This window comes from Gordionus sp. m RMFG-2023, chromosome 1 (assembly GCF_954871325.1).
Source record: "Gordionus sp. m RMFG-2023 chromosome 1, tfGorSpeb1-WG-v2, whole genome shotgun sequence".
Taxonomy (NCBI): Eukaryota; Metazoa; Nematomorpha; class Gordioida; order Chordodea; family Parachordodidae; genus Gordionus; species Gordionus sp. m RMFG-2023.
In genome coordinates, this window is record NC_088775.1 from 36400634 (window position 1) to 36413975 (window position 13342).

The window sequence follows — 13342 nt, forward strand, 5'->3', positions numbered from 1 at the left end:
TTAGAAATATAGTGCATTGGGAAACATATATGATATATTATTTGTCAAATAGGGATTATGATAACTAGAAAATTAACAATAGTATTTAAATCCGAACGTTAAATTTTATTCCTTACAATACAATCAATAAATCCCTTTGATCCTCAAGCCGCTCGGATCAAACGGCGATTTCAAATGGATATTGGCCTTGTACCTGCGACCAAAGGATTCGATTTCATAAAAATCGGCGCTGGTGAGATAATGGTTGTCGATGAATGTGGTGGGTATGTCGGAAGTCGCCTCTTTCGATGCAACGCCTTAATTTAAATAATATACAATAAAAATTCTATAGCTATACTCTTTTGGGAATATTGAGAAAAAAGTCTATGACTCTTTTTAATGCATATACTCTTCCACTATTGGTTCATTAATCCCTTAAGCTTCTTTTTGTTATATTATATATATATTCTCGATTCCAAACGATTTCCTATCTATATTATCAATTAAAATTTTCGTCAGAAATAGTTCCATACCCTGCCATAATCTTATGACAAAAAAAGTTTTATTGATTTGACAAAACCTTCAATAAATTTTAGGGAAGGTGAATGCACATATCCAAATCCCACGGACTTCTCTAAGCTAAACGCGTAGCCCGCCCGACGCAAGAACCCCACACATTCCTGGCCATTTCTCCAAATCGTTTCCAAGCCGAATAACGGAACTTTTCTATAAATTTGTAAGAACTATTGACGTTATCTAGATTAAATACCTGAAAAATATTTCCGCCTGAGCCTCTCCACCGAAACACGGTAGTAAAAAATCTTTAGGGGCCCAACTTTATTATAAATGGAATGGAAATACCTCTCAAAGACATAATATTTGTATATTCTCTAATATATTACGATTATTTATTATGTTACATAAATAACCGATAATTTATTGTTTATCTGGTTTACTCTATTTATTACAAAATAATAAAGTATGATATGAAAATGAATGATATATTTGCCGCCTATTGATTTTTAATAAAATGTAATTTTTTCTACATTGTGTTCGGGCAAAAAAAAAGTAATATAATTGATGATGTTAAGGCTAGTTGGCAGACCTCTAATCTAGATTTTTCTGAAAGTAAAGTATAAATCTTCAATTATAACTTGCTGACGATAACGGAACAACGTAAATTAAGGATTTGGATGTACATATATATAAAATCAAAGGTGGTGACTTATAAAAAATCTCTATGGGGGCTAAAATTTTCCATAAAAAGAAGTAAATTTTTTTAACTATGAATAGCTCAGAATATTCGTTTTAAAAAAAAATATCGATAAAAAATGCGTGAATTTTAATCGATAAAAATAAATTTTTTCTTTTAAAAATGGAAACTCAGTCACTTCATAGTGATTTTTCACAATATTGTTGTATTTTTAATTGTTTAAATATTTAAAAGTATGTTTTTTTAAAAAAAAATTCAAAATAGATGGTAAATTACTTATAATATAAATTATTATGTCATTAAGTAAATTTATAGTACTTTCATATAAACTATATTAATATACAATATTATATATATATTAGTAATAAGGAGAAAAAAAACAAAAAGATAGGGGGGGGGGCATTAAAAAGTATTGAGGTTAAAACGGATCATCATGTGGAATGAGACTGCCTATGAAGCTAATATAATTTGCCTTGTGTATCGCTATGGCGAGTCTTTGTCTTAAGAAGAAGCCTTCGCGGGGTGTTATTTAAATATTTTAGACACATAAATCCAATAATCTCTCAACTATATAAATCACAGTTTTTCTTATTGTAATAGCATTTTTGTACAAATAATTGTTTCAATATAAATTTTTTAAGACTGGCTTAACAATTAGGGTAGTCGAGGTTGTTGGATCACAACGGAACCTGGGCTATATATGGACCTACCTACTTTTACATGCATTTTTATAATTATTTTTCAGTTATACAATTATAATTTTAAATAATAGCAGACAAAAAAATACGATGATTGCCTTATTTTAAATTTATGCCAATTATAATAAGGATATGTATAATTTTTCAAAATATAAATGACCGTTTTTTGTGTTTTATTTTATTCTTTTTACAATATCTAAGGTTAATATAATATATTTTGTCAGCTAAATAAGATTGTCATATTGTTTTATTTAAATTACACCCCCCTTAACCTATATTTAATTTTTTAAGCAATTCAATGTTCAAATTATATTATATAAACATGAAAGCGGCAATTAAACATAATTATTTATAAGTTTTCTTATTAAATAAAGGAAATATTATTAAATAGCACTAAAATAAAGACGAAATAGGAACTGCTTCATCCTTTGAAGAAAGAAAGAAAGAAAGAGAGAACTTTTTTGTTCTGACCAATTTTCCAGTGTAAAAATTCATTATCAGTAAAAATTCTGCATAATATAATAATAATATAGTTAAGAAAAGTAAATTGTAATTTGTGTTCAATTAGAATATTTGTTATTAAAATTTGAAATTACAAAATTAGCTGTAGGGCGAGATCAAGTCAGAATTCACATAAAAATGTGAGGAAATTCTTTGATAATGAATTAATAGAGGATTATCAATTCAATGATCAAGAATTAAAATCGAAAATTTATTTATTATGTGGTAAGTTTTAATGTTCATATTAATCTTTTATATAAACGTTTTCTAAGGTTGAAATCTGTCGAGAGTAATTTATAAGATCATTTAGTGGCGTAGACAAAGGGAAGGGGGGGGGGGGGGGGGGGGGTTGGGTTGAAACCCCTTCCCCATAACCTCCGAAAAAAAAAATTTTTTAGCTATAAAAATTTTTTTTTTAATTTTTTTCTTATTGCGAATAATTTTATTTAAAATTTATAAATAAAATTATATAAGATATGAAAATGAAATATATTTAAAAAAACAAATAAGAATTTTCAATTTTAAATGATAACATGGTTTAAAAATATATATGAAAAATTATATGTAAAATATTAAATAACAATAAAAATATATTGTAAAATATCAGAGTTGTTAAAGTATCTAGATATAAAAATATAGTATCTGTATCTAGATAGATTTTTTAGAAAGGTATCTGTATCTGTATCTGTATCTAGATATTTTTTTAGAGGTATCTGTATCTGTTTTAGATACTTTTTAAGATATATTTTATATACCCCTTTTTTTATTATAAATAAAAATATTTGACTGTAAAATTTATTTTATTTCATCTGTTTACCACTCTTAGATGCCTTACTTAAAGGGATTGAGGATAGGTAAATTAATATAATAAATTAAAAATATTTAATAATTCTAGGTTTATTGTGACCTTATTTGAAGATGATAATATTATAGCAACCATGCTCCACCCTTTTTTTAAACTTGATTGGGCATGGTTGCAAATGGAAGAAAATCTTAATAAAAAAAACAATTGATACAAAGATAAGCTGGTGAATTATCAAAGTCATCAACTGACTGCAAGCAAATAACCTGCCAAAAAAAACAAATAATTTAATTTCAGATTTTTTTCAGTACTCTACAGCAGATATAATTTCTAATAATGATTTAAATTTTGATAATCAACAAATTTTAAATAATTTTTCCAAAAATGAATGTAGAGATTTTAGCATTTTTAAAGAATACCCTGATATAAAATTGTTATTTATTAAATATAACACTACAATTCCTTCAAGCGCCCCTGTGGAAAGACTATTTAGTGTTGCTAAAAATGTCTTTACAGATAAACGAGGATGTCTAAATGATCAAAATTTTGAAAATATTTTATTACTGAAATCTAATAATTATTTATAATTATTTAATCATATATTTTCATATATTATATTAAAATCATTATTTTAGTTATATTCTGATAAATGTTAAATCGCGTCAATAAATTTTTTAGCTCATTTCATGAATTTTCACAATATAATATTAATTTAGCTTTATGCAAACCTATAAGAGCATAATAAAAAATGTATCTGTATCTTGATAACTTTTTAAACGCTGTATCTGTATCTAGATAACTTTTGAGACTATGTATCTGAATCTAGATCCATTTAAAAAGTATCTTTTAACAACACTGTAAAATATTAAATAACAATAAAAATATATTGTAAATTTTTTCTAGCATAGTTAAATTAGGTATTTATAAATTTAATAATAAAATTTATATTGTTAAACTAATTAGATTTTAAAAATTTTAATTAATTTTTTATAATTTTTAAATAAAAGAAAAATTATTTTAATTTGGTAAATATAATGAGAAAGTAAAGGTGATAACTAATGTTTGGGATTAAAAATTTTAAACCTAGAGTAGTTTCTATATAGTCCAATCGCTTAAATATTGATGCATCTACGATTGAGGATTTTTATAAAATAAATTATTTCAATTAAAGGAAGGATTTTATCACGTCAATTCGGCGCGGAAAATTAGGCGCACGACAATTCGGCGCAGAAAACTGGGCGCGGCGTCAATTCGGCGCATCGTCAATTCAACGCGGCAACAACTCGGCGTAACGTCAATTCGGCGCGGCGTCACGGCGCGTATCTAATACAGTTGCAATTTATTATAAATTTATTAGTATAAAAAAAAGGATGATTAAATAGAAATGATTTTGAATGTTGGTCATATTAATTATTTCTTCGTATTTTTTTTTACAAAAATCTCAATTTTATTTACTAAATATGTAATATCATTAAAAAAAATTAACAACCAATATTTATACCTATTTCCTTGCTGGACCAATTTACCACATTATAAGGTAGGGGAGACTGGGGTTAGTCGGACCGATTTTTACAAAATTTAGCTCCTGATTTTTTTAGATAATATAAAAAATAATATATGATTAGATACCTCCTAAAACTATACTCTATAAAGGTACCTTATAAAAATTTTAAAGATATAATCATTTTTTTTAAATTTTACTTTTTGAAAAAGTAAAAATAATATCCAAAAAGCCCCAATAGCGGGGTGAGGTAAATTCAAGGGGCTTCCTAAATCATTGGTTTTTTTGGCCATAATAAATTGAAATGCATTTTTATTTATTAATAATGATACGTATAGAATAATTTTATTGTTTTATTGTTAAAAATATCATAATACTTATAAATTGAAGCAAATTATATATAAAAATTGAAACTTAATTTAGGTTAATTTAATAAACATTTTGGACATAAAGGAGATATTATGATTTCTTAGCATAAATCCTAAACACCAATCATAAACAGCCATGAAATTGCCTTTGTGCGTTAATTCGTTTTTGATTATTTTATAATAGAAAAAATTAGTTAAACATAATATATATTTCAAATGATTAATAGAATTATTTTAAGGATTTTTAATAAATCTAAAAAATGAATCAGTCTTAATTTGAATTTTATTGGATCAACATTAGTGTTGTTAAACGTCCGATTTGGGTCGATTAAGATTTTAGCCATAATAACATGTAAGATTAGAGATAGAAGTCCAAAATTTTTTTACATTTAGCGCAAAATCTCGCTTACATAATATTGGCTACTAATCAAAATAGGGGAGACTGGGGTTAGGTACCGGGGCTTGGCAAACCACTTAATCTCATCTTAAAATTAAATACACCAGAAGGTTAAAATTTTATCATAATATAGTTTTTATTAATTTACGTCTATAGACAAAAAATCTTTTGAAATAATTATTAAAAATTTTATTTAAGAAATAAAATATTGATGAAGTTTTTATAATTTGGGAAAGTTATATGAGTATTTATTATATCCAGAAATTTAGAGTTAGCAGGGCTTGCTAAACCATACACGTCAATTATGGCAGTTAATAATGAAAAAAATATAAAATGTTTATTAAATTAACCAAAATTAAGTTTCAATTTTTATATATAACTTGCCTTAATTTACCCGCTATTGGGGCTTGTTGGACAAAATTGTTCTTTTACAAAAAGTAAAATTCAAAAAAAAATGATTATATTCTTAAATTTTTTTATAAGAAACCTTTATAGAGTATAGTTTTAGGTATCTAATCATATATTTTTTTTATATTATCTAAAAAACCAGGAGCTATAGCCAATTTTATAAAAATCGGTCCGACTAAACCCAGTCTCCCCTACCTTATAATGTGGTAAATTGGTCCAGCAAGGAAATAGGTATAAATATTGGTTGTTAATTTTTTTTATTGATATTACACATTTAGTAAATAAAATTGAGATTTTTGTAAAAAAAAATACGAAGAAATAATTAATATGACCAACATTCAAAATCATTTCTATTTAATCTCCTTTTTTTTATACTAATAAATTTATAATAAATTGCAACTGTATTAGATACGCGCCGAATTGACGTTGCGCCGAGTTGTCGCCGCGCCGAATTGACGTGGAACCGTCACAATTTTATTCTAAACAGCTTTCATTTTCTTTTGCCGGTTGAGTCTGAATATACTTGAAACGCGAGAGGATATTAAGTCTCAGAGTTTTATTCTGATGAATTATTAGGATCGTATAATAAGTTACTTAGTGATGTCGAATTTTGTATAAAAATTTTGACAGAATAGAGTACTCTTTTGAGACCAAAAAATGCTTTGCAGGCCCTTTCCATGTGTAATAGCACTTTAAATCCTGCCTAATATAAAAATATGCTTTTTATTTTAGCCACCTTACCGATTAGCACCTGCACTAATGAAAGGTCTTCTTTAATTTTGAAAAGGTTAAAACCCTATTTTAGAAATAGCACCGGTGAAAGCCGTTTAAATGATTCGTATTATTAAATATTTATAAGGAGATTATTCTAGATAAAAATTTGATTCTAGATAAATTAGTTAAATCTCAGAGAAAAATACACCTCTCTTTATAAATTCAAATCATAAAATTGCTATTATTATAACATAAAATTTTTATCAATAAGTAATTATAATGAATTCTTAGTCATAATATTTAAATATTATACTATTTTTAATAAAAATATTGTATTTGCAATAAATTAGTGATCTGTATCGGGCCTAATTTTTCAAGCCCGGCCAGACCCGAAATTATTTTAAAAAGGTTTTGCCGGCCCGAACCCGAATTTTTTTTTAAAAAGTTTTGTCGGCCTGGCCTGAATTTATTTAAATATAGAAATTCATTTTTATAAATACTCAAAATAAAAGATATATGTTATATGGCGTCTAGTTTTTATAATTAAAATCAAATATTTTTATTTTACATAAAAAATTTAACATAAATTGATATATTTTAAAAAAAATTCCAAGGCCCGATCCAACCCTACCCGAATATTTTAAAAAATATTAGGCCCGAACCCGATTTTCCTACTTTTGCAGATCTCTAATAAGAATTATTAATGTTTTATTAATATACTCATTTGTTATCATTAAAATAATACATAAATAAATAAAGGGGTGTTATTTATACTAAAGTATTTTAATAATAAATAAAATCTATAATCAAATTCTCTGCAAAATTTTGTTATATGCAAAAATTTAATTAAAATAATTATTTTTAACATATAATAAGATATATTGAGTGTCATAAAAAATGGGAGGTTTGAAGGGGGGGCGATTTTATTCTTCTTTCTACACCGAATGGATTGAATTAATTTACAATTGACTAAACATTGATAAAATTTTCAGAATAATGCTTTCAGTCGCGTAATAATCATAAATTTGGCCAAAATTTTGTTACTAATATTTTTTTTCATTTATGCTGGCTACTATAGTGGTTAGACACTAACAAAGCACAATTGGCAAATTTTTAAAATATGGTTTGGGGGCGAAGCCTACAAAAAAATTTTTAACCCCCCCCCCATGGATCAATCCTGGCTACGCTACTGAAATCATTCATTTTGTAAGTGTTATTAAAGGTTTTAGAAACATGGCGACTCAAACAAGATTAAATTTGAAGTGGAAAAAAATCGACCGCTTTGCCATTGATGGAAATGTTATTTATGGTAATAGGAAAAAAAACTCCCGGAAAAAAAACCCCGGAAAAAAACTCCCGGAAAAAAGCCCCATGGAAAAAAAAAAAAAATTCTTGTCAATTTTTCTTAAATTTTTTTCTCAATTTTAAATTTTTTTCCCCATTTTTCTGACCTTTTCTCAATTTTTTTAGAATAACCTAGCAATAATTAATATTGATAAATAATTTTATAAACGAATGCCACAATCATTAACAGTTATTAAACTCAAAAAAAAACACAAAATATTAACGAAAAAATATTGAAGTAATAATGTCTAAATGTCAAGAACGGGATTTATTTCCTGATCCATTATATATTTACATGGATTTCGAAAAGTCTGTTATTAGCGCGGTTAAAACTGTCATTGGTATAATTATTAATATGTTAAATTGTTTATATTTATTTTTTCAATTAGAGGATCACATCATAATCAGAGGATGCTTTTACCATTTGTGTCAAAGTACCCATAAAAAAATTCAAAAGCTAGGTCTGGAACACCAATACAGAACCGATGAAGCCCTAATCTTCTTTTGTGGCATGATGGACGGCTTAGCATTTGTGCCTTTATGTGATATGGGCATTGCAATGGCATTCCTTAGATCGGTTACTCCGAGCAATGGTAAGGATATTCTTGAATATTTCGATAAAAATTACATCAATGGAGTATCAAGGGAGGTCACAAGAAACAATTCTCAATCCCAGACTGGTCGAATTGGGCCTCGATTTCCTCCAGAAACTTGAATCAGAGCACTCTATACAACGAATAACTAAAATAATCAATGCGAAGGTTCGAATCTTCGTTTTTCTAATCTGGTTAAGAATATATACCCATATCTGGGTATTGATTAAAAAAAATGAAATGCGAGGTGGCTGCCGATGAAACAAAACTTGAACGATGGCGTGTAGGTAGTTGGACACTGAAAACAAAATCGCAGTGCTTAAACAAGAAAAAATGCTGATATTCAAATTGGTACTGGGAAAAAAAATATCCCAGTAAAATAACCCATGTTTCGTAAAAATTTTTGCTATAGTAATAAATACAATATCCATCCTTAATTACTATATTAAGTAGACTAAATTTGACAAAATTTGCAATAAGATCTGTTTATTTTATTGATAAATCATTATTATGTATATAATTTATTATTAAATTATATTTTTCTAATATTATTTTCTAAAATACTAATTTGTCTATACCTTATATAAATCCAAATAAAAATATACCGATATTATTAGATCTTAAGTAAATTCGAATAAAAAATTTCGGGGTTTTTTTTCCTGGAAGTTTTTCCCGGGATTCGTTATTTATTTACGACTAAATATTATTTGAAAATGTAGACCCATACTTTAAACTAAATCTTAACTTAATATTAAAAAAAATGGAGTTTAATTTATATCAGAAACCTTGCAGAGGTCAAAATTTTAGGCCCGGGTCGGAGATTTTTTCGGGAAATTTTTTGGCCCGGCCCCGATTTTCATTTTTGATCTTTCTTTCTGGTCCAGAATTTTTAAAATTTTGAATAAGTTTTTAAATTGTTGTTAAACACTCCAATATATGATTTTCCAAATAATTAATTGGTATAATCTTTAAAAAAAATCATTTGTAGTGTCTTTGTTTAATAATTATGGAAATTATTGTATTTTTTGCAGTAATAGAATTTTCGCCATTTTATTTTATCTCAAAATAATAATATATTTTTTTGTTATTCAAATTCATATGATAATATAATAATGAAAATAAACATTCAAAAAATACAAAACAACAATTCAATACTTATTATTTTTCCCCGATCTATTGGGTTTCGTTCGTATTCTTTTCGGATAACGATCTTGACTTGTAATTTCTTTCTCCCTCTCCTTTAGAATTCATCGTTATCGCTTATTATGTTGTTTACTCTTTCTTCGGTTTTCTCTTCCACTTCGGGTTTCTCTTCTAATTCGTATTCATCAGTTAATATTTTTCGGTTTTTTTCCTTAATTGATCAGTATGACGTATGATCGTTTTACCCTCTATACTTACTTCATATCATAGTGATCTGAGTATGCTCTTAATAATGGCCTTTTCCCATTTTTTTTCTTTATTATTGTAAATGCGCGACCACACTTTTCCATTTAACTCGAATTTTTGAGTGTAGTATTCTAACTTCTCCTCCTTTTTGTTCCCCCGTTCGAATATTTGATCTAACAATCCTCTAGGTTCAATTCTTAATAGTATTTCAGAGGGACTTTGTTTAGTTTCTGTCCCTGGTGAATTTCTGTAATTGTAGAGAAAAATAGCTAGACTGGTTTCTAAATCCCCCTCGTTTCTTTTATTCATGCTCTGTTTAAAAGTTCGAAATAATCGTTCGACCATGCCGTTTGTCTGAGGATGGTAAGGAGTTATGTGCACTAATTGTATAACGTTTTTTTCGCAGAAATCATGGAATTATTTGCTGTTGAATTGTGGTCCGTTATCAGAAACGATTATCTTAGGAAATCCGAATCTGGCAAAAATATTTCTTAATATTCTGATCGTACTTTCGGTTGTAGTACTAGTCATGGGAACTATTTCTGGCCAACGACTGCTAGCATCTATCACTACCAACCAATAATTATTTTGAAATGGTCCAGCATAATCAATATGTACTCGGTGCCATGCTTCTGGTGGTTTTGGCCAATTTTGAATTGATGTCTTTTGAGGCATATCGTGTTGTTTCTGGCATTCTCTACATTTTTCGACCTATGATTCTATATCTTGGAGGCCACCACGCGTATTGTCTTGCTCTCATCTTCATTTTTACCATTCCAATATGTCCTTGATGTATCATGTCATGTCTAAAACGTTGTTTCGGTATTTTTGTGATATTATCATTTTAGTTCTCCGCAATAAACAACCTCTCTCTATTGTAATTTCCTCTCTCCTTTGGCTATACTCCTTTAAACATGCATCATAGTTTATTGGCCATCCGTCTATTGTATATCTGTATACTTTAGAGAGTATATCATCTCGCATTGTTTCTCTTTCAATTTCGCTTGGATTTAAAGGTGTTTCTCCCACCTGTATTTGATCTAGCGTTTCTTCTTTTGATATTGGGGTTCGCTTTATAGGTAATCTAGATAGCATGTCAGCATTTGCTATTTGTCGACTACTTTTGACTTCTATTTCATATTGGTAACCTGCTAATAATAAAGCCCATCTTTGTATTCTGAGATGTTGTTGGTATGTCTTTTCTTGGATGAAATAAACTCATTAATGCTTGGTCTATTTGTAATGTGAACATTTTCCATATATAAATTTTTTGAATTTTGTAACCCTAAATATGATGGCGAGAGCTTCTCTTCTATTTGGCTATAATTTTTCTCAGCTGCATTTAGTGTTCTTGAGGCGAATGCAATTGGTCTCTCCTTACCCCCCCCCTCTATATGTAATATTGCTGCCCCAATTCCTATGGCTGACGCATCGGTTGCTAATACAATGGGTAATTTTGGATCATATTGTTGTAATATTGGAGTACTACGTTTCTTGCTTTATTTTTTTATACGCGTCTTTGCATTCATTAGTCCATCTCCAAGCAACTGCTTTTTCTAATAATTTGTATAATGGTTTGGCTTTGGTTGTAAAATTTAAAATAAATTTTGAATAGTATGTTGCTGACCCTAAAAATGACTGTAAATGTTTCAAGTTTGTTGGTTCTGGTGCTTTTTTACTACCTCAGTATTTTTTCCGTTAGTTGTAATCCCGTTTTTTGAAATATTGTGTCCTAAGTACTCGACATTTTGCAATTTATATTTTTCTATTTTTAGCTTGATTCCATTTTCATCTAGACATTTTAGTACCTTTTTTAAATTTGTTTCGTGCTTCTCTCTATTTTTCCCGGTTATTATAATATCATTTAAATAACAAGCTACTACTTCAAAACCTTTTAATAAATTCTCGATGGCTCGTTAAAATATAGCTGGAGAAGACGATATACCAAAAGGTAGTCTTGTATATTTAAATAATCCTCTATGCGTATTGATTATAAGATTCCCCCACTTTAATTTGAAAACAGGCATCTAGATTCAATATTGAAAATTCCTCTCCTTTTCCCAAAATGGCTAATAAATCTTGGATTCTTGGTATTGGGTATGAATTAATATTAATATTTTGATTTATAGTTATTTTAAAATCCCTCAAATTCGTAATGTTTCATCTATCTTTTAAACAATTACTATGGGTGATGTATAAAGTGAATGATTAATTTTTTCTATTACTCCTATTTTTAGCAACCTGTCTAAATCTTTTTCAACTTTATCTTTTAATGCGTTTGGTACGGGAAGTGATTTACAGAAAATTAGTTTCTCATTTTTCATATATATTTATGCCTTAAAATCTTTCAAGCAGCCCAATTCTTTAGTAAATAATTGAGAAAATTCATTTTGTATATTAATGTTATTTATTGTATGGTCCTTTCAGTCATTTTGGGAAATTTAGTTACCCAGTTTCTTTCAATGAGATTTTTGGTATATCCTTTTATAATTATGTAATGTTCGTCCTTTATATTGTACTTTTACTACAGTCTTGATCTAATAATGGTATATTGGTTCTTGTATAGCTTTTAAGTTTTAGCATTTGTTAATCCAGGACAATTAAGTTTATTTTTCCAATCTATTTCGTTAATTATGCTTACCCAGCTCCAGTATCTAATTCCATTCTGATATCGCAGTTGTTTATTTTAACATCCACCCAAAATTCTGGATTATATTCGTTTGTTTTATTATTAAAAAAATTCACTATTTCTTTTCTACAGACTCGAGCAATGTGCCCAATTTGTTGCATTTATAACAAGTGGCATTCTTGAAAAAAACAATTTTCCCTTCTATGGTTTCCGCAGCAGGAATGAGAGGAATTTAGTTTTTGGTAGCTAGTATTATAATTATTATATGACTTGGATTGTTTATCATTATCATTATTAACTTTTTAATTTTATTTATATTATCATTATGTTCCACTTCTAACTGATCGATTCTAGTTTCATCATTTTGTATTAATTTTGTATTTTTTATAGCTGTTTTTACTGCAGTAGCTATTTGAATAGCTTTGGCTCAATTTGTGCGCACTATAATACATTTTTATTTCCTGGACCATCTGTGCGCTTAAATTTACCAATATTTTATAAGTATCACATACTATTGTTGTTAACAGGGATTTTTCTTGTGATGATGTTAACGTTGGTTGTGTTGTGTGTTTTTAAATTCTTTAAATAAGTCGAACCAATCTTAGTGACACAAGTTTGAATCCGTTAAACTTTTTATCGACTGCATTTTTGTAGTGTCTTTGTTTAATAATTATGGAAATATATAAATCTTTTGTATTGTATTATTTGTAGTAATAGAATTTTCGCCATTTTATTTTATCTCAAAATAATAATATATTTTTATGTTTACAAAAATAATAAAACAACAATTCAATACTTATCAATTT

The 13342-nt window shown here is 27.7% G+C and overlaps 1 protein-coding gene across 2 annotated transcripts in view; it reads right to left on the minus strand.

Moving 5' to 3' along the window:
- The window catches only part of LOC135922744 (sarcosine dehydrogenase, mitochondrial-like), a 77279-nt gene continuing 63937 nt past the window's right edge, over positions 1-13342 (minus strand). For both annotated transcript variants that reach the window (XM_065457193.1, XM_065457192.1), the window contains 2 exons: positions 560-705; positions 1-296 (listed from right to left, as the gene is read on the minus strand). In XM_065457193.1, coding sequence (XP_065313265.1) covers positions 124-296; positions 560-705 — 319 coding nt within the window. In that variant the 3' untranslated portion in view covers positions 1-123. The remainder of the gene's footprint in view (positions 297-559; positions 706-13342) is intronic.